Source organism: Giraffa tippelskirchi, chromosome 14 (assembly GCF_054371585.1).
Source record: "Giraffa tippelskirchi isolate mGirTip1 chromosome 14, T2T-mGirTip1v1.2.pri, whole genome shotgun sequence".
In the NCBI taxonomy this organism is placed as follows: Eukaryota; Metazoa; Chordata; class Mammalia; order Artiodactyla; family Giraffidae; genus Giraffa; species Giraffa tippelskirchi.
The window spans coordinates 45,792,570-45,813,297 of record NC_137288.1 but is presented as its reverse complement, the minus strand read 5'-3'; the positions used below and the strand labels follow the sequence as shown (position 1 = coordinate 45,813,297).

General features: G+C 46.9%; 1 protein-coding gene across 2 annotated transcripts in view; it reads left to right on the top strand.

Annotated features, from left to right (window-relative positions):
• The window catches only part of CABLES1 (Cdk5 and Abl enzyme substrate 1), a 102,489-nt gene that overhangs the window by 39,130 nt on the left and 42,631 nt on the right, over positions 1 to 20,728 (top strand). The window contains exons 2-3 of one of the 2 annotated variants that reach the window (XM_081563287.1): positions 7,070 to 7,141; positions 14,170 to 14,262. In XM_081563287.1, the coding sequence (XP_081419413.1) occupies positions 7,070 to 7,141; positions 14,170 to 14,262 (165 nt within the window). Of the gene's footprint in view, positions 1 to 7,069; positions 7,142 to 11,120; positions 11,164 to 14,169; positions 14,263 to 20,728 lie in introns of those variants that run through there. The other variant, XM_081563288.1, reaches the window with a different exon arrangement.

Below are 20,728 nucleotides of genomic sequence, written 5' to 3'. Positions count from 1 at the left end.
AAGTATGATTCTTGGATTCATAGGTGTTCTTCTCTTTATGGCTTAATGAAGTAATAAGCCCTCTCTTGTAGGTGAGATATATTGACCAAGGGATGGAATCTTATGATATTTTGCAAAGGGATTCTCTACCTGCTAAAAAGTCCATCTCTGGGACTTCTCTGGTGGTCCAGTGGTTAAGAATCCGCCTTCTAATGCAGAGGACTTGGATTCGATCCCTGGTCAGGGAACTAAGATCCCACGTGCCTCGGAACAACTGATCTCACATGCTGCAACTACTGAGCCTGTGTGCCACAACTAGAGAGAAGCCCGTGCACCAAAGCTAGAGAAGCCCATGTGCTGCAGCTAAGATCCGATGCAGCCAGATAAGTAAAAAGTATTTGTCTGAAAGGGCTTCTCAGGTGGCTCTAGTGGTAAAGAACCCACCTGCCAATGCAGGTAGACGTAAGAGATGTGGGTTCGATCCGTGGGTCGGGAAGATCCCTTGGAGGAAAGCATGGCAACCCACTCGAGTATTCTTGCCTGGAGAATCCCATGGACAGAGGAGGCTGTGTGTGTGTGTGTGTGTGTGTGTGTGTGTGTGTGTGTGTGTGTGTGTGTGTGTGTGTGTACATTTACAAGTATATATTAAACTAGGAGCAAGTCTGAAAGGACACACACCAGAGTCTTAGAGGGTGCTCTCTGGATCCTGGAGTTTGCAGGTCATTTCCTCAGTTTCTACTTCACACATGTCCTGATTCAAATTTTTTTTTAACAATGAAACATATTAGTCTTACAGTCAAAAAGCAGGGGGGAAATGAATGTTTAATAAACTCAGAAGAAATCCATATTAAACAGATCAGGCCTTCTACCTGCACACTGCTGGGCTGTGCTAGGGGCACTGACCCTTCTCCCCATCCCCCCTGCGCCCCCCCACCTCCTGCAGGGGGAGGGTCTTCTGCCGTCTACTGCTTCTCCCTGTAGTGAGGCTATGGGATGCTTTCCGAGGATGATTTCTGGGCTCTGGTGATCAGACTGGGATCTGATGGATTGAACAGAGAAGACCCAGTAATAACTGTGTATAGAGAAGCCTTGAGTAGAAGGCCAGGAAAACGCTGTCTGGGAAGATTCCCCAAACACCCATCTGCTGATGGAGAACTCTGTGAGTTTATTCAGCTGGCCTTGATCGAGTATCTGCTGTTGGTTAAGTACACTCCACCCCTGAGCCTGCACTGGTGAGGGGAGTGAGTGCTTCCCTGAGGAGCTCACTGTGGGGAGGGGCCATTTGTTTTTGTTTTTTATAATTGAGTTTATTCATTTGTAACTGAAAGATAAACGCTTTACAATATTGTGTTGGTTTCCACCATATATCAACACGAATCAGCCATAGGGATACACATATCCCCTCCCTCCTGAACCTCCCTCCCACCTCCTGCCACCCCTCTAGGTTGTCACAGAGCCCCGGTTTGAATTCCCTGAGTCATACAGCACATTCCTATTAGCTATCTATTTTACATATGGTAATGTATATGTTTCCATGTCATTCTCTCCGTACTTGTTTCGGTTTTTTAATTTTTCTTTTTTGGTCACACTGTAATGTATGCAGGATCACGATTCCCCGACCAGCGATCAAACCTAGGCCCCCCTGCACTGGGACCTTTGGGGTCCTAACCCCTGGACCACTGGGGAAGTCCCCTGGAGTGGTCACTTTTTTTCCAACGGGAAGGAGGTGGTCAGTGTGAAAAGGACACAAGTAACGAAGCAAATAAATTACAAGGGTGTGGGTGGCTGGTGACTAGAGGAAAAAGTTCTTTCTGTGGTTGGAAGTTTTGTTTGTTTGGGGTTTTTTGATCATGATAACTGTCTAGATGAATTTGAAGTAATTATGACCTCAGCTGGCACATCCCCTGTGTAGCTGAGCGATCCGTGGGGCCCTCATGTCCCTCACAGTTGTGCCGTCTTATAGCCGGCAAGGGGGTTCCTTACATGGGGAGAACCCGAGCCACACAAGATAGCGATGTGTTGGCCCAGGTGGTCAGGGTCCCTTCTGACTCTCAAAGCTTGAGTTTTTTTCCCAGGGATTGTGAGCATTCCCTGGGTGCAGCCAGGGTGGAGAGCATTGATCCAACCCGACTTACTTGTCGGACCAGGGACCACCTTCCTTATCCCCTGTTGGTCCTAAATTGGGGGCCAGAGCTGTCCCTGGTGGTGCCCACTACCTGACACTGGATTTGGGGCCAAGCTGCTGCTCCGGGTCACCCCATAAGGGAACTACTCTGAGCCAGAGGGACCCAGGATGACCCTGCCCTGGCCTCACTGGTCAGCAGGGACATCAGTGAGTCGAGTGTCCACTTTGATGAGGCTCCACTGCCAGGACTCCCACTGTGACCAGCCCTGGGTCCTAGGTGACTTGCACCACCGTCAACCATTAGCCCTAACGAGAAGTGAATTATTCGGTCCATGTAGGTATATCTAGATAGACCAACGCATCATGGATTGGCATTTCCTTGCCCCGGCAGAGTCCAGCCTTCAAAGGATAATATTCTAAAATGAGCCTGGGAGCTTTAGGGAGGCTGACTCACCTATGAGTGTTGAATGTGAACCACATCGGCCTCAAAAGTGTTGGTGGTCAGTGTGGAAGGACCCAGATAATAGTTGTCAGACATCACAGGGGACCCTGAATTCTGAGGACTCAGCCATCCATGTAGTGATGTCGGCATAGAATGCTTGGGCTGTTATTGAATGTCTGCTTGGTTAATAAGGGGGCATGCTGTTTTGGTCCAAGGCTAAGTATTCCTCATCAGTCATTAAAATATGCAAAGACCTCTGCTTGTTAACTGTGCCCAATGGTTAGGAGTCTGCACAGTCATGGACTTGGTTTATGAGGCAGACTGCAGTGTGAAAAGTGCCTGGTGAAGGCTGGCCACCTATTCTTAGCCTTCCCTTCCATTTGGGGCTTTCTGAGGATAGAAGGCAAGGGAAGAGGTTCTTACACAGCCTGGAAGGATGTAGCCAGGTGGTGGGGGACAGAGATGAGCAACCACCACAGGGCAGGAAGGGCAGGGATCACATCTTTGTTTTCCTGGTGCCATATGACAATTTCTTTTAACTTTTTATTTTATATTGGAGTATAGCTGATTAACACTGTGATATGCTGGTGGACAGCATATCCACTGGCCATACATATACACATATGTATGGGTCTCAGCCATACGTATACATGTATCCATTCTCCCCCAAACTCCCCTCCCATCCAGGCTGCCACATAACACTGAGCCAAGTTCCCTGTGCTATTTCGCGGATCCTTGTTGGTTATCCATTTTAAATATAGCAGTGTGTACATGCATATGATGGTTTCTTTATAAGGATCCATGGTAGTTCTTTCCAAGCTCTATATGTGCATCTCAAAGAGTATATAGCTTGGTTCTGTTCAAGAAGATGGGAGGCACGTTTGCTGAATTTAAAGGAACAGTTGGGCATTTGAGTTTTGGATTTTTTTCCCTTTAAGGAATGAAGATCTTAAGAGTGCCTCTGTGTGTGTGAGAGAGAGAAAGAGAGAATTTATAGCTGTTCAACTCATGAAGAGAATATCTGATTCAATAGCTTTTAGAAAACAAATCCTTATAGAAAGTTGTATCTTAATTTGATTATTTTCCAAAGAGCATGCTGGGTGTGGCTTTTAGATTAGGAGACTGTCAGATTGTATGCTTGTGGGAATGGACCTAGTTTTCCAGGGTGAACCTCCAGGTCTGAATGCTGGACTGGAGCCTCTGAGCCCCAGGGTGCCCTGCGGGGCTTTGTGTGTCCTCCGTGGGTTCACTTGGCTTTTGCAACTGGAGGACTGGCCTCACCATTTTTGAGGTGGGAGGAGGGGCAGCCCCAAATGCCAGAGGGGCTCGAGTGATTGTTAATGGAATTCCCTGCTGGTGGTCCCACGGATTCCCCCTTGAATATGAGCTCCTTGAGGACAGGAGTCAAGCTGGGGTCAGCTTTGTGGTCCCAACAGGCCAGGCTCACTGTTGGTGTGGTCAGGAGGGTGGGCAGAGTGCACTTGCCTGGCCTTTGCTGCAACCTCGGTTGTATCTTTGCTGCCCAGGGCTGACCGCAGGGCTTCCTGATTGACTTCTGTCAGGATGATTGAAGGAAGGGAGAGCTTGAAGCTGTATAGTCATTATAGTCACCCTGGTTGCAGGTTGAGCCAAACATCAAATATCTGTTTGCCTGTCACCTGATGATGCTATTCTAGAAAGGAAGGCTTGGAGTTTGACAGAATTTGTTGGGATTTTCAGAGTCCGAAACCCATATACTTATTTCTGCCTGTGAATAGGTTGTCTAATGACAATTTAGAGGTGCGTACCTAAAATAGTATTTCATTATCCAGAAGTAGACAGAGTAAATTATCATTTTAATCACAACTATGGAGGAGATGTTGGTATTAAGTGAGAAGCAGCACACAGAAGTGTGGGGGCCAGTGCATCAGCAAATGTGACACCAAGTTAGTTCTGCTTAGAAGGAGGGGTAGGCGTGGGGGAAGCATGTGTCACCGGTTGACTCAGGCACAGGGTGTTTGGAGCAACCTCACCACTGGCTGGGGTTGGAGGAGCTGCCAGAGCTAAGAGAGCCAAGCTGACCCCAGTCAACTGAGCGGGGAGGGCGGCGGGTCAGGGTGCAGCCCCAGTGGCAGGAACTGGAGTGATAATGAAAACCCAGGAGCTCCTGGTCCAAACTGTCCTATACCAAGGACTTTATGTCTCTCTGTTTCTTAGTTTCTCTCATCTCCCCATTGCATAGATGAGGAGACTGAGGCTCAAGGATTAAGGTTTTCTAAGGTCCCAAAGCTTCCAGACTCCAGGATTGAAATCTGAGTCTGTCTGCCACAGCACGCATGCTCCTTGTAGCATCACACCGTCCCTTGGGTGGGGAGCATGGGACACCTATCTCTGAGAGCTCTGGTGGATGGGAGTGGGACTAACTAGGCCCCCATCCCAGCCTGCAACTATATTCCAGCCAGACCTGGCACCTGGAGGAACTGCACTTCAGTGGATGGCCTGGACCCTTCCTTCAACCACAGGGTCACAGGGGTCCTGGTGAGCCAAGTCCCTGGACATATGGGGCTGCATAGAGAGGTCCTGCTTACTCAAGAATTGGCTTCCTTTCAAATCCCCACCTATAAAATCAGTTCCCCACCCCTCAGTTAAGATCAGTGTCTCCCCAAGGCCATTGCCTCCATTCGGGCTGACTGTTGGAAATCTGGCAGCATTAGAGAAATGGAAATTCAGTGTAAGTTAACTGTGGAGTAAAACTGCATATCTTACAAAAGGTCAGCATGTCATGAAGACACTAAAGGTGATGTCGGAGTGCTTCCAGTTCTCACACATGGACAGATAAAGGGCACTGGAGAGAAAAGCAGGGAGAACGTGCTGAGTGTTTTAGAAAGGACTTGATGTCAAAAGATGAAGACAGGACTTGCCTGGTGGTCCAGTGGCTAAGACTCCACACTTCCAACGCAGGGGGCCCGGGTTCAATCCTTGGTCAGGGAACTAGATCCTGAATACCACCTTAAAGATCAAAGATCCCATATGCTGCAACTAAGACCCGACATAGCAAATAAATAAATATTTTTTAAAAAGATGAAGACAGGCTCTGAGAAAATCGATGAAGCCCTCAAATGGTTTGCAAAAATGACCTTTCTGATTGTCTTATTAAAAATAAAATGTGAAAAAAAAAGGTAGCCACATGGTTGGTCAGAAGCAATACACACAGAACAAAGCAAAAAACATTTCATTTTTTTTTTCTTTATGACAAATTAGACCTTGGTTATAATTGCACGTTCTTAACCTAAATGTTGTCAAGTGAATATAACATAGACTTATCCTTCTAATTTTAGTCCCTTCCAAGGTAAAGACTGAATCAGATTTTTTTCTGTTTACCACCCACCCCCCATCAGCCAAATCACCTATTTTACTATGAAGTGATGGTCTTTGTTCAAATGGATTTACTGTGAAATTGCCAACCATCACCCAACCTGGTTCCTGTGTCAGATATTCTGAGTTATCTAGGACCCATTCTATTTCAGTAGGACAAAAGAAGATCAAGGAGGTTTGGGCAGGTGGTTTTCAGTTCTTTAGCAGCTGGAAAGCGTTTGTGTTTTGCCTAGTTATGTCCTGATATATATTCTTAATGATCGCTGAGAAATTCTCCCAGGGAAATGATGTCATCTGGTTTCTAGTTGCTTTTGAAATCATGGCCATCCAGAGACCATAAGTTTTGTTTGTTTGTTTTTGTTTATCTTTTGGCTGTCCCGCAAGGGGACCTTAGCTGCCCAAATAGGGATGGAACCTGAGTCCCCAGCATTGGCAGCATGGAGTCTCACCCACTTGACCACCAGGGAAGTCCCTGAGACCATAAGTTTTTATTTATTGCCTCCTAATGATTTTGATATTTTATTTAGTATGATTTTAAAATTTAATATTTATCAGCTAAAGCTGGTTCAGACCACTGATATTTCAATATTTAATAGTATTTTAATAGTAAAAACATATCTAATGCTTTAGAAAAAGTGCACACAGTACCAATGGGCTTCCCAGGTGGCTCAGTGGTAAAGAATCCGCCTGCCAATGTAGGAGATGCAAGCTTGATCCCTGGGTCAGGAAGATCCGCTGGAGGAGGAAATGGCAACCCACTCCAGTATTCTTGCCTGGAGAATCCCATGGACAGAAGAGCCTGGCTACAGTCCGTGGAGTCTCAAAAGAGTGGGACACGACTTAGCGACTGAGCACACAAGTACACACACAGTACCAAACTTATATGCTGTAAGAGGCGCCTTGTCTGGTTTTGTTATTTGGCAGCATAAAATGTCTCCATCACGTCTCGTTTCTTCCCAGGGAGAACGTCAGGATTCAGCATGGCAAGATGGGCTTGGCATTCAGGGTGTAGTCCAGGAATACAACAGCCTCTTAAAGACACCTTTTGTCTGTTTTGTTTTTTTTTTTTAACAGACTTGATTTTTTAGAACAGTTTTAGCATTATGGAAATTCCTGATCCATTTCATGACGCAGTTTTAACACCCAGATTTTTTTCCCTCTCTCTGCAGACGTCGCCTCATCTCCCAGCGATCATCCTTGGAGACCCTGGAAGACATTGAGGAGAATGCCCCTCTACGGAGGTCAGTTTTCTGGTTGCATTTATGTGTATGTGAATGACCTGCAATACAAGAAGGAGGCCAAAGTTTGCTCTTCTTTTCCAGTTCTTGATTTACAGAATTAAATTCTAAAAATGACAATCTGATCCCCAGACTCAGTTTGGAAACCCCAACCCTTTGGAATATTAGAAGGAGAACGCAGTGAAATCCCAACCATGTACCAGAATAGCCCAGTTTGCATGTGAATTCGGGTGCTGTGACCCTTCCTTTTGGAAAATTGTTGCTCGATGGAGAAGAACACGTCCCTGCTCTGGCTTTCCTGGAGGGAACACAGGCATTGCAGTCTCTGATTTCGTTAACGGGGGCCGCTACGTTCCTCCATGGTCAGGTGCTGGGACAAGGTTAAGACGTCTGTGGGTGCTCCCTCAGGGCTGAAAGCATGCCGTTTCTCCCTCCGGATTAGAAAAGTGCTATCAAGGCATCTTTTTTTTGGGGGGGTGGGGGTGACAGCAGTTGCGGAGCTGTGCCTGGCTTCTGACTGGCAGCTCTCCTTCCTCTCTGTCCTCAGTCCCCCTGGCCCTCCTGGAGTGCAGGGGACCCGCATCATGTCCCCCTCAGTCTTCACTGTAGCCCCAACTGGGCTCGCCGATGGAGGAGAGGCTGAGGGAAGACGGGGTCAGCGCAGGGGGCTGGGGCAGAGGGCGAGTAGGATGGGATGCTGCGGGTTTACAGGGGATGCTGGCAGGCTGTGAGGGGGCGTGTGCTCTCATGCCCTCACACAGGTCCTCCGGGAACCCACATTTTCATCCCTCCTGCTTTGACCTCTAGCAAGGACTCGGCAGTCCCTGGCTCCTCCCTTTGAGCCTGGAGGATGCTAAGATGGAGGGAGTCTCCCCCTGGAGTCGGCCCCTTCCCTGCACAGAGCCTCACTCTCAGGCCACAGGTCATGTCCACGGACCACCTGGATAAAGCATGGAGCATAGACAGGCCTGGGATCTGCTCCGAAGCATCTGTGACTGTGAGTCTCATCACCGACATCACTGTAAACAGAAAGTCAGGGCCAGACAGTTGATTTCCACTTTTGAGGGCTTTTTGAAAATGTCCAAGGGACTTCCCTCATGGTTCTGTGGCTAAGACGCCATGCTCTCAATGCAGGGGGGCCCAGGTTTGATACACAACTAAGACCTGGCACTGCCAAACAAATAATAAATAAAATAAATATTGAAAGAAGGCAAATGTACATAACTTCTGGGACCACGTCAGGCTGATGGCGTGTGGCTGTGATCCACGTGGCCCAGGGGCAAGTGTTCTTCTGTCAGTCTCTATTAAGTGGCCCAAGTTAATCAGCGAGTGCGGGGGAGAAATGTCCTCGGGTGGCACCAAGTGGCTTCGGCATTTGGGCACAATTGATTCCAATCAGTGAACAGAACTGCAAAGGCCCTGGAGTTTGGAGAGGCTGCAGGGAGCACAGTCATTCGAGCAATGTGGTAGCTGTGACCAAGGAAACCAGGTTTAAACAAATCTCAGGCTCTAAATGTTACCTCCTCAGGGATTCCTGTGGTAAAGAGGGGGCGGAGGAGGAGCCGGGTGCTGTGTTCCTGGTCAGGTGCCCCATCACCCCGGTACCCTCTCTCAGCATCGCCCAGGCTGGTCCTCTGTCCTCTGGCTCTCAGGCCTATGATGGCACAAACGGTCAGAATAAAAATGGAATGGCTGATTTGCCTTAACTGTAAATGCATCCAGCTTCTACTTACAGAGTGCTGTACTTAATTTCCAACAAATCTTGTGTAAATACAAAGTTTAAAAAATAAGTCAAAATCAAGGGTGTTGAGCAGTTTAAGAAGTCTAGATTTTCCCTAGTGGACTTTCTTTAATTAAAAAATTTCTGATGTTTACCATTGAAACAGACAGAGAAATCAAACTCATGGTTATTGAAGGAGGTTGTCTTCTTTTTAAACATGCCAAGTCATGTCCAACTGTTTTGACTATAGCTGCCAGGCTCCTCTGTCCATGGGATTTCCCAGGCAAGAACACTGGAGTGGGTTGCTATTTCCAACTCCAGGGGATCTTCCTGACCCAAGGATTGAACCCATTGGCAGGCAAATTCTTTACCACCGAGCCAGCAGGGAAGCCCCAAAGTGGGTAGGGGAGGGATAAATTAGGAATTTGGGATTAGCAGATGCAAACAACTATGTATAAAATCAACAAGATCCTATTGTAGAGCACAGGGAACTGTAGTCAATATTCTGTAATAAGCCATAATGGAAAAGAATAAATACTTACACGCACACACACATATATGTGAATCACTTTGCTGTATACGAGAAACGGACACAAAGTTGTAAATCAACTATACTTCAATAAAAAATTCTGGTATATACTTAGAAACTTGTCCCTAAGAAATAAAAATCACAGAATGGGCAATAGTTTGGGAGTCAGGGGATTTGAATTTTGGGCCCCATTCTTATACTAACTGCTTACATGGCTTTGGAAATTCATTTACTTATGCTGAGGCCTCCGTTTTCCCACCTGTAAAATGGAAGGGACAAATTGACTGATCTCTGAGGTCCTTACCAGCCTTTCCATTCTATGAAATGAATGTACCAGTAATGACGCCAAAGTGTTTTGGGAACTGCGGGGGTGGAAGGCTATTAGCCCAACTTGGTTTTAAAGTCAGCACTCAGAACAAACTGCTCCAAGGCATCTATTAAAAACCTTTTGCATAATTAGGTGTATCCTGTAATCAGTGCTAACAAGAAAGAGCTAATCTTTCATTAAATTAGTTTTTAATTTAATTCTATCCTAATTTAATTTTGCGTCACTTAAAATGTATGGTTTTAAATGGGTATTTACACATTAATGCAGGTGGCTTTGAAATTAGTTTCTTCCTTGCTTAACCTGCTTTAACCTGAGCGCTCAGTCTTCCGGTTTCCTTGGCAATTGTTGCCAACGCCACAGTTCTCTTAAAGCGTTTCTTAGGTCGGGGGTGGTAGCTGAATGCTTTAAACACACACACACGCACACACACACAAGACAACAAACAGCTTGCTAATCCAAGGGCTAGATCAGTAGCGTTGTTGTTGTGTAGTCACTCAGTTGTGTGCAACTCTTTTGTGATCCCGTGGACCACAGTGGGCCAGGCTCCGACATGTCCACAGAATTTCCCAGGCAAGAATACTGGAGCAGGTTGCCATTTTCTTCTCCGGGGGATTTTCCTGATCCAGGGATCTAACCCGCATCTCCTGCATTGGCAGGCAGATTCTTTACCTCTGAGACACCAGGGAAGTCCCTTTGCAGTTAGAATTGTATGCTAATATAGAAATAAAGCACCAGGTGGAGCCTGGTAAAGAACCCACCTGCCAGTGCAGAGGCTTAAGAGACACAGTTTCGATCCCTGTGTTGGGAAGATCCCCTGGAGAAGGAAATGGCAACCCACTCCAGTATTCTTGCCTGGAGAATCCCATGGACGGAGGAGCCTGGCGAGCTGCAGTCCATAGGGTCACGAAGAGTTGGACACAACTGAAGTGACTTGGCATTCAGTTATCTTTTTAAAAGTTTTGCTTTTCTCTTGCACATCACAAGTTAGTTTCTTGTGTCCACCTTGAGCTCCAAGACTTGAGCGTTAACCATGAGAACCTTTAGATTGAATTTTACACATTGTCTGGTGGTTACCTGGTCTCCCAGAACCTAGGCTGTCTGTTAGGTGTCCAGAAAATCCTCTGTTCAGCTACCTCAGGTGCGGCAGCCATCACCACCGGCCCTGGTCTCCAGCCTATCTGGGTTGAGGGGTGCCGTCTGCTGTACCATTCAGTAATTACCAGTGCCGACACACTCCTGTGCCCTTTTGCCAACTTCCAGCTCCAGCTGAAGGCTGAAAGATTTTGTGTCTAAATCCGAGGGTAACAGCACCTCTCTCTGCAGGTGTGGAGACCAGGAGCAGCTCGAGGTCATAGAAGGGCATCGTGACAGCCCAGCTCTTAGCCCACTGCCCTCATTTAGACCCGGGGACCGGGAAACTCTGCATCTGGTTGGGGGCGGTTCACAGGGTAAGCGTGTGAGGATGCTCCTGAATGCCTGTTCAGAAACCAGTGGAAGCACATATTTATGCCTTCAAGGATCCTTCTCTCTCCAGTGATTACATATTTCTAGAACTTTCTGCCGTGTGTGGGAGAGACAGTGGGGGACCTTGAGTGGCCTGCAGACTCTAACAGTCATTCTGAGGGTAGAACTGAGACCCTTCAAGGTGCTGGGTCTGCTTCCGAGTGCAGCTTCAAGAAGGCAGAGTGAGGCTGTAGCTCCTTGGATCCCAGGAAGGCTGGATCTGGGTTTGGAAGCTCAGAGTGAGGAGTGGGATGGGTGAGTGTCTTTCCTGATTCAAACCCTTCCTGAGGTCCACAGGAAACATCTATAGAATGCCCTCGGGCAGGGTACTGCCTGTCTTGAAAAGAATCTATTTAAAACCAAGAAATCAGGACCCTTAATAAAGGCAGCAGTTTGTTTTTTTTTAAATACTTTTTTGGCCACATTGAACAGCAGGTGGGATCTTAGTTCCCCAACCGGGAATCAGATCACTCACACCCCATGCATTGGAAGCTGAGAGCCTTAGTCACTGGACCACCAGGGAAGTCCCAGGGCTGCAGTTTTAAGAATATGGGAGGCAAATAGTAACAAAATATGCACTCTTTGTAGTTAAAAGTTTTAATAATAATCACAACACTTGAAATGTGTATATGAATATTTACCTGTGTGTACATATGGGCCTTCCCTGGTAACTCAGACAGTAAAGAATCCACCTGCAATGCAGGAGACCTGGGTTCGATCCCTGGGTTGGGAAGATCCCCTGGAGAAGGGAATGGTTACCCACTCCAGTATTCTTGGCTGGAGAATTCTGTGGACAGAGGAGCCTGACAGGCTACAGCCCATGGGGTCCCAAAGAGTGGGTTTCCCTGATTGCTCAGATGGTAAGGAGTTCACCTTCAATGCCAAAGACCCGGGTTCGAGCCCTGGGTTGGGAAGATCCTCTAGAGAAGGGAATGGCTACCCACTCTAGTATTCTTCCCTGGAGAATTCCATGGACAGAGGAGCCTGGTAGGCTACAGTTCATGGGGGGTTCCAAAGAGTCAGACACAACTGAGCGACTAACACACGCACATATGTATGGACATGAACATGTGTATTTGAACGTATGACTTGACAGTGTATGAAGCTCTTATAGAAATCTTCACGTGTAATTCTCACAAGAGCTCCAGGGGATATTACTAGTGATAGATCACTAGGGTTGGTAGTGAGTTGGGGTGGATGCTGGCAGGGCCACTCAGGCTGTGGCCGTGAGCTGTGGACACTTCACTCCGGTGAAGTGAACATGACTGGCAGGGGTCTTCCTGCCTCTAGACCCAATGCCCAGGGAACCCCCTTTCCCGATGAAAGTCACCAGATATGGCTACCATGTCATTGCTTTGGCCACTCATTCACTTCACTGTATTTTTTTCAAGATAAATTCTATTTTAAGGTGCTGTTTCTATGGGAAAAAAATAATAATTTTCAGTGCTCCCTAGGAAGGGGCTTCTAGGAAGACTGGGCCCTTACTGGAGGGCAAGTAAGGGGGTTTCAGAGGAATGTACACCCTGAGGTTTAGACTGGGGCTGTCCCCTAATTTCCCTTCAGGCCCCTGCCTGCGTGCGTGCTATGTTGCTTCTGTCATGTCCAACTCTTTGCGATCCCCTGGGCTATAGCCCGCCAGGCTCCTCTGTCCATGGGATTATCCAGGCAAGAATACTGGAGTGGGTAGCCATTCCCTTCTCCAGGGGATCTTCCCAACCCAGGGATCGAACCCACGTCTCTTAATGTCTCCTGTATTGACAGGTGGGTTCTTTACCATTAGTACCACTTGAGAAGCCCCCTTCAGGCCCCTGGGGGAGAGTAAAGATCAGAGCTAGGGCAGGTATGTGACTGTGAACATTCCTTAATTCTTTTCCCCACAAAGGGCCCCCATACTCCACTGCCCTCAGCTTTACCTCCTCCTTGGGTCACCTTGTTATTCTCTTACCTGAAGCCTCCAAGTTCAGAACTGACAGAATTCAGGTGACAGCCCAGCTCAGACACTTAGTGTGGCTTTGGGAACCTGGGCACCACTTCTTGGGACCCACATCTGACTTGATCCCAGAAACCAGCCCTCGGGGTCCATGGTCAGAAAGGTTTAAGTAAAAAAATTTTGGCAGCAAAAACCCAACTAGAGAGGACGTTGCTCCCTTTCTCAAGACAAGACCAAACTTAAGATTCTCATTTGTTGGGATTTTGCTTTTTATCCTAGCCATTGTTGCAGTTTATATGTCTTAGAATTTTGCCAGGTAACTTTGAAAAAATAGACACAAATAAAACCTTTTTGTTCTGTTATTCCTGCAGTGCACGCACATTTCATATATTCTAGGGAAAATTAATTAGAATCCAAGTCAATTTGTTCAACAAATATTTATTTAAAAATTATCTAAAAAAAACAAAAACAAACAGCCACTAGCCAGGTCTATGATTCTCATTCAAAGTAAAGCTGTGACTTCCAAGCATAGCCAAGTTGAGTGTTGAGGCAATAGTCCAGGTAATTCAAGCCAGAGTCCTGCTATAGAAGAAAAATGATTCAGGGTTGTTTTTAAACTGAATTTGCCAGTGTTTTTTCCTGCCTCTGAATTCATTGAATTTGCAGTTTTCCGTTCCCGATACCTGTGTTGATACGGGAGGATTCTTTTTAAGATGACAGGAACAAATAATGTCTTTGGAATCCATGTAGGTTTTGTTATTGCAATTGAGGGCAATAGTTTTCATTAGCTGGTTCTTCAGAGCCATATAAATTATCATCAGTATTATCAAGGAAGTTGTCTGTCTGTTGGGTGTTTTTTTTGTTTTTTTTTTTAAGCTTCCTCGCTTCCAGCCGCAAGATCCTCGTTATCCTTGGAGTGACTCAAACCGTTTGTCTGGTCTTTCCTTCCTGTCTTTGTGTGGAGATGTCTCAGCTATCCGAGACCAACTGACTGTGTTTTTGAAATGGCTTTATTTTTCAGATGTCGAACTCTCTCCGGTTCGCCCAGACCAAAGAACTTTAAGAAGATTCATTTTATCAAGAATATGCGGCAGCACGATACCAGGAATGGCAGGTACCCTACTAACAGAAGCTTTGGGAGGGGGCGGGTCCCATAGGGAAGGAAGGGGGGGACCCTGTGCGTGGCCAAACCTCACGGAGTGAAGCCCACTGTAAAGATGAACATGATCTCATGTAACCTTCCCAAACAGACCATTCTTTTCACCCCTCTCCCACTAGAATCATGCAAAGAAGTCTGTAGAAAATGCTGCTCTCTAATGGTAACCCAAGGCTTGGTTTTTTTAGACTAAAACTGAATTTTCAATAGTACTGAAATATATTTTTATTAGGAAACTTTGAACAGAAAAACAGTTGAGTTTTTTTTTGTGGGGGTTTGTCGTTGTTTTTTTCTCTGCTTTGTTGGGTTTTGTTTTCTTTTTTTACCAGGGCTCTGTGCTCTGGTCAGTAAATATCCTGCTACATCTTGGGCCTAAAGTCAGGTTTGGCTCTCTCTCTCTGATGATATTCATTAAGAGAGCAGGATCCTGATTTTGCCAGCAGATTCGTCCTGGGCGCCAGTTCAGACTCCTGGGCCAGCTGAAGTCTGGAGCATGTGTTTCTCCAGCAAAGAGATGCTCTTCGGGAAAGCGCTGTTAAATGAAAATTATGGTTAACATGTATATGTTGTTGTTGTTCAGTCATTCGGTCGTGTCCGACTCTTTGCGACCTCATGAACTGTAGCATGCTGGGTTTCCCTGTCCTTTCACATTTCCTGGAAGTTCCTCAAACTCTCATGTATTGAGTCAGTGATGCCATCCAACCATCTTATCCTCTGTCATCCCCTTCTACTCCTGCCTTCAATCTTTCCCAGCATCAGGGCCTTTTCTAATGAGTCGGCTCTTTGCATCAGGTGGCCAGAGTATTGGAGCTTCAGTTTCAGCATCAGTCCTTCCAATGAATATTCAGGGTTGGTTTCCTTTAGGATTGACTGGTTTGATCTCCTTGCAATCGAAAGAACTTTCAATATGATCTTGGTATTAAAACTGTCCTGGTGACAAGTGGACATGAATCCTTGTTGCCAGCATTGATTATGATTGAATGGTGAAGCCCTTTAATGGTAGCCTCACAGTAGTGCTGGGAATAGGGCTCTAAAGACCTCCTGGGATCCCTGAAGCTCTGTTCCCTGGGGGTGGCTCCTCCTCTCTGATCTGTGACCTAGATCGTAGCTAGAGACCCGTCCCAGAGTGGAGTTCCTGCCACAAGACCATTTCATTTGATCTCCTCCTGATTTTCAGAAGCTCATATGGGCCCCACTAATTTTTTTTAATCTATGCCAAATGAAAATTGCTAAAAACTTAGATTCATGGCACGATTAAGGCCCAGCATCACTGTAATTTAGTGTAAAATACACTGTACAACCTGAATAACTAACACTAACAATTACAGTGTGTAAAGACTTATTTTCTTGAAGTTTTTAAACCTCTCTTGAATAGATAGCTGTTCAACAATTTCAGAACGGCACAATTGAATTCTTCCGTCAAATAATTTTTACGTAGTCAGTATGTATTCCTATTTTAAGTACAAAGCTTTTAGTTAAAATGAACCCAACTGTCATCTGTGAAATAGAATACACTCTGGGTTTCTTTCTCTCACCCCAGCTCTCACTGTCACAATTACTGTGCCTTATGCATTTAACCACCGTGTTTTTCTTTTCTATTTTGGCTTTTACCTACTGAATCTGAACCTTACTTGTACCATTTTTAGTATAAATTACTTCATTTATTTATGTTGGTGTTTTTGTTCATAATCTCTTGAACCATAAACAAACATATAAAACCGTGAGTTCCTAAATAAAATCAATGACAAAGCCAAAAAGTGAGCCAAATTAATAGTATTCCCCACTTTTCAATGCTGCTGAGGATAGAGTCAGATAATCACCTGGCGTGGTTTGCAGTGAGTGTTGTGTTAGTCACTCAGTCATGTCTGACTCTTTGCAACCCCATGGACTGTAGCCCGCCAGGCTCCTCTGTCCATGGAATTCTCCAAGCAAGAATATTGGAGTGGGTAGCCATTCCCTTCTCCAAGGGATCTTCCCAACCCAAAGATCGAACCCAGGTCTGCTGCATTGCAGGCAAACTCTTTACCGTCTGAGCCACCAGGGAAGCAGTGAAGGAATGTAGTTAAAAGATTTGGACTAATGGGATCACCAGTGCCTAGTATATTCAGAAGCTGCCTTTCCTGGCACACTTTTAACCCAGGAAAAACATAAATAGCCCAGAAACCATTCAGTTGCTGGTAGTCTCGCTGGGGGATTTTCAGATGGAACCAGGAAGGACTTTTAGCTCATCTGAAGATCTAAGAACTGGAATTTCGGGCAGAAAAGCAACCCTCAGCACTGGCTATAGGCTGTGATGACAACCGGTCATACCTGCCCAGGTGAGAACTGCTTTTTATTTGCCAGCAAAGATGAAAGGGCTGGAGATGCTCTCCTTCCGCCCTCCAGTTGATTTATTAGCAAGGAAGGACCGTTCTTAGATAGATGAAAGGAAGAACTCAGGAGGACACCAGGAAGAGACTAGAATTTCTGAGGTGACAGAAGGAAATTGTGGTCAAGAGCTGTTAAGTGGGAGGAGAAGATCCAGCCTTTTGAAAAGGGTGAGGAGAGGTCCCCACCACAGCCAGGGAGCAGGCAGAGCATGTCCTGCTGAAGGTGGCCAGGGGCAAGGCTGAGCTCAGGGCAGCCGTGCTGGGTAGCAGGGGGCCTGAGTGTGCTCTAAGGAGGGAGGGACTGGGAAGATGGCTAGGGAGGTGGGGGGTCTCATCCCCTACCTCAGGCATGCATGGCACACACACAACACCACACCTATTGCTTCTTGCAGCCCAGTGTTGGAGCCCCTCGACTCAGGTTCCTGCCATGTTGGGAGGAAGGAGGCTTTGCAGAGAAGCCTGGAGATGGTCATTAAAGAACTCAAAGGGGGACTTCCCTGAGGGTCCAGTGATTAAGACTCCATGCTTCCAATGCAAAAGATGAGGGTTCGATTCCTGGCCGGGGAACTAGGATCCCACATGCCGCACAGCGCATGCGTGCTCAGTTGTGCCCAGCACTGCAGCCCCGTGAGCTGTAGCCCACCAGGCTCCTCTGTCCATGGGACTTTCCGGGCAAGTATTCCAGAGTGGGTTGGCATGTCCTTCTCCAGAAATGACATGAAGTCTTTAAAAAAACTGTTCACATATGTGTGAGCAAACTATTTGTCATGGTAGAAAGGAGTCCAGGGCCCCGTGTCCTGGCGTCTGGAGGGGACCCTTGAAGATTCTGAGGATGGTCAGTGGGGACTGGGAGCTGCTGCTTGGTTAGTAGAGAAGAGCCAGTCAGCATCCACTCTCACCCGTATGAGGACGTTAACTGGAAGTGAAGACAGATCTCGGCCCGGGGAGGAGACACCCTTGAAAATGACAAAAATTATGAGGCCAAAGCAGATGCCAACAGGGAGCTGACTGCTGGTCAGGTAGAGCTGGGTCATCGGAATGGAAGGTGAGCGTGAAGACTGAAGACCAGCCACTGGCCAAAGACACATTCATGCCCAGTGACCCTCATGGTCCTGTTAGGACAGGACCTCTCCTCTGGGCACTTCCAGCCTCAGGATTCAAAATGTTTGAGAGCGATAGGAGACAAGAGCCATGGCCTCAAGTGGGCATCACCCTCCCCTAAACATTATTTCACGTCCTTTTGAAGTCATCTGGTTTTCGAATGTCTCCCTTGAACACAGTCGATGTCTGCCGTGGGAGTCATTGCCTTCTGCCCAGGCAAAGAAATACTTTCTGCAGTGCGTGGACTGGTCTGTCTCGTCCGTTGACAGAAATTTTCAAAGAGACTTAAAAAGATTTGAGATAGTGGACAAAGATGTGTGCCAGAGGGTTGTCTCTCTAAAGTGCGAACTCAGTAGAAAAAACAAAAATATGAAAGATTCCAACACCTTTCATCAGCTTTGTAAAGTAAGATGTTAAAAAAAAAAAAACGTGCAGTAAATGAAGTCAAGTTGTCACTTCTCATTTTATACTAAAAATTGTGGCAGGAACTAGGCGAATGGGTAATAACTAAATTAAAACCTTGTTTGTCATCTCATCAGTTCCGATCTGTCAGCTTCGTTTAGTTTGAAAGATGAGTTGGAGGAAGTAGCACGTTTCAAAAAACAAAACAGCTAGTCACCAGCTCTGAACGGGCCTTCTAGAAAGCAGAAATATGTCATCATTGCCTTTTCTCCCTGAAACAAAGCCTTCTGATTCGATAGGTGCATGGCATCTTCTGTGAGACTCCGTGAAATGTCTGCTTCTTCCTCAGCACACTTTTCTCCTCCCAAAACTTTTGTTTTTTATTAAAAGACTAGACCCCTCCATCCCCCGGCAGCAGTAGGCTGAAAGAGAAGCATCTTTATCCATGTCATCATCTGTGTTTATAACCATTTGTCAGCAAAACCTCAGACCTAAAGGACGTCGAGTGGATAGACTTGAAGGAAGTGGAAGCAAGGGTTAGTCACTCAGTCGTGTCTGACTCTTTGCCAGCCCATGGACTGTAGCCCGCCAGGCTCCTCTGTCCATAGGATTCTCCGGGCAAGAATACCGGAGTGGGTAGCCATGCTCTCCTCCAGAGGATCTTCCTGACCCAGGGATCGAACCCAGGTCTCCTGCATTGCAGGCAGATTCTTTACTGTCTGAGCCGCCAGGGAAACCCTGAGGAAGCCTTTAGTAACCTCCAGACCTCACTGAGACTTCCTGGGCCCAGCCTCTTCTGCCACCAAAGTGTCTCCCAGAGATGCTCTCAAACTGATCAATTAATTTTCCTCGGCTTCTTCTCTGGTTCTGTGAGCCACCGGAGGAAGGAGGAGCTGGACCATAGCCACCAGGGACCAGTTGGGGCTGGCACTGGCTCAGCACTGCATGCAGGGTTTATTACAGTCTTATTATCCATATTTCTTGTTTGTTTGTTTCTTTAATTAAGGGTTTTGTTTTGTTTTGTTTTCTGGCCATGCCTTGAAGCATGTGGGCTCTTAGTTCCCTGACCAGAGATCGAACCCATGCCTCCTGCATTGGAAGCGCAAGAGTCTTAACCACTGGACGGCCAGGGAAGTCCCTGTCCATACCTCTTTAAGAAGCACAGCAGGCATGCTGGCTTTTTCTGTGATGCCCGAGGCTTTTGAGAAAATGATTTTCAAATGTAAGCAACCATGGTTCTCCTGAGCAGATGTATTAATACTTTACTGAAGAGCGCTCAGCCTGGGAATGCTTGTTGCTTCTTTCCAACCAGTTTGATTTACAGGAAATAAAGTGAGATGCAGAAAAAAACAGTGTAAGGGGTTGGAGAGGGCCTTCTCTTGGTAATTCTGTCTCAACACTGCTTGATGAGAGGGCCTGGGAGCCTGGGGGAGACCAGACCTTGGTCTCCACCAGTGGTACCTGGCCGTCTGAGAGGGAAACCATCATTAGGGCTGGTGGGAGGCCCAAACCACACCCAGGACATGGATGCCAGTGCTGTCCTGGAAGAGCAAGGACCAGAGGGCCCCAGAGGGGACTTCCGTGACACTGCACTCAGCTGGTCTTCCTCCTATCATTCTCTTGGGCTGGATGATGTCCCCCCAAAATTCTTATGCTGAGCCCCAACCCTCTGTACCTCAGAATTTGACCTTATTTGGAAATAGAGTTGTGGCAGATGTAATGAGTTAAGAGGAGATTGTGTTGGGAGAAGGTGGGCCCCTCATCTAATGACTGGTCTTCTTATAAAAGAGGGAACCTTGGGGACAGACGTGCACACATGGCCTTGTGAAGCCTCCCATCCTGCTGCCCCAAGACAAGAAGCTCTCAGAAGCTGGGACAGATCCTGCCCTCAGGGGGAGCCTGACCCTCGACACCTTGGTGTCTCCACAACCATGAGATGATTGATTTCTGTTGTGGAAGCCACAGCCACGGAGCAGGGCACACAGGCTCCTTGTTACAGCAGCCCCGGCGAACTCACACGCTCCCTCAGTCTCTCTCGCTGCAGTCTTACAGGCTTTGTCACTTCCTCTCTCCCATCCCCTCTCCTCACTGCATACCCAGCCCTGGGGGTGCTCACCCAACCAAGGCTCAGTCACCATCGCCATCTTAACAGCCCCAGGCTCCCCAAGCCCCAGGTCCAGCTCTGCTAAATTATTTACAGTAACTGCTTGGTTAAGGGGAAGAGGTCAGTAAACAGTGGGGAAAAATGCTCATAAAATGATATATGTAGTTTTCACTTTTGGCCACACAAGTATGTGAGACCTTGGTTCCCTGACCAAGGATCAAACCTACATCCCCTACCTTGGAAGCTCAGAGTCTTAACCACTGGACTACCAGGGAAGTCCTAACTTATGTAGTTTAAATACCTCGATTTCATTTCAGGCACATTGGTGATCAGCCATTCCACAGGTGTGTGATGCCAGGTCTTTCTGGCATTGAGGCTCCTGAACAGAGTGAGCTGTTCAGTTCAGTTCAGTTCAGTTCAGTCGCTCAGTCGTGTCCGACTCTCTGCG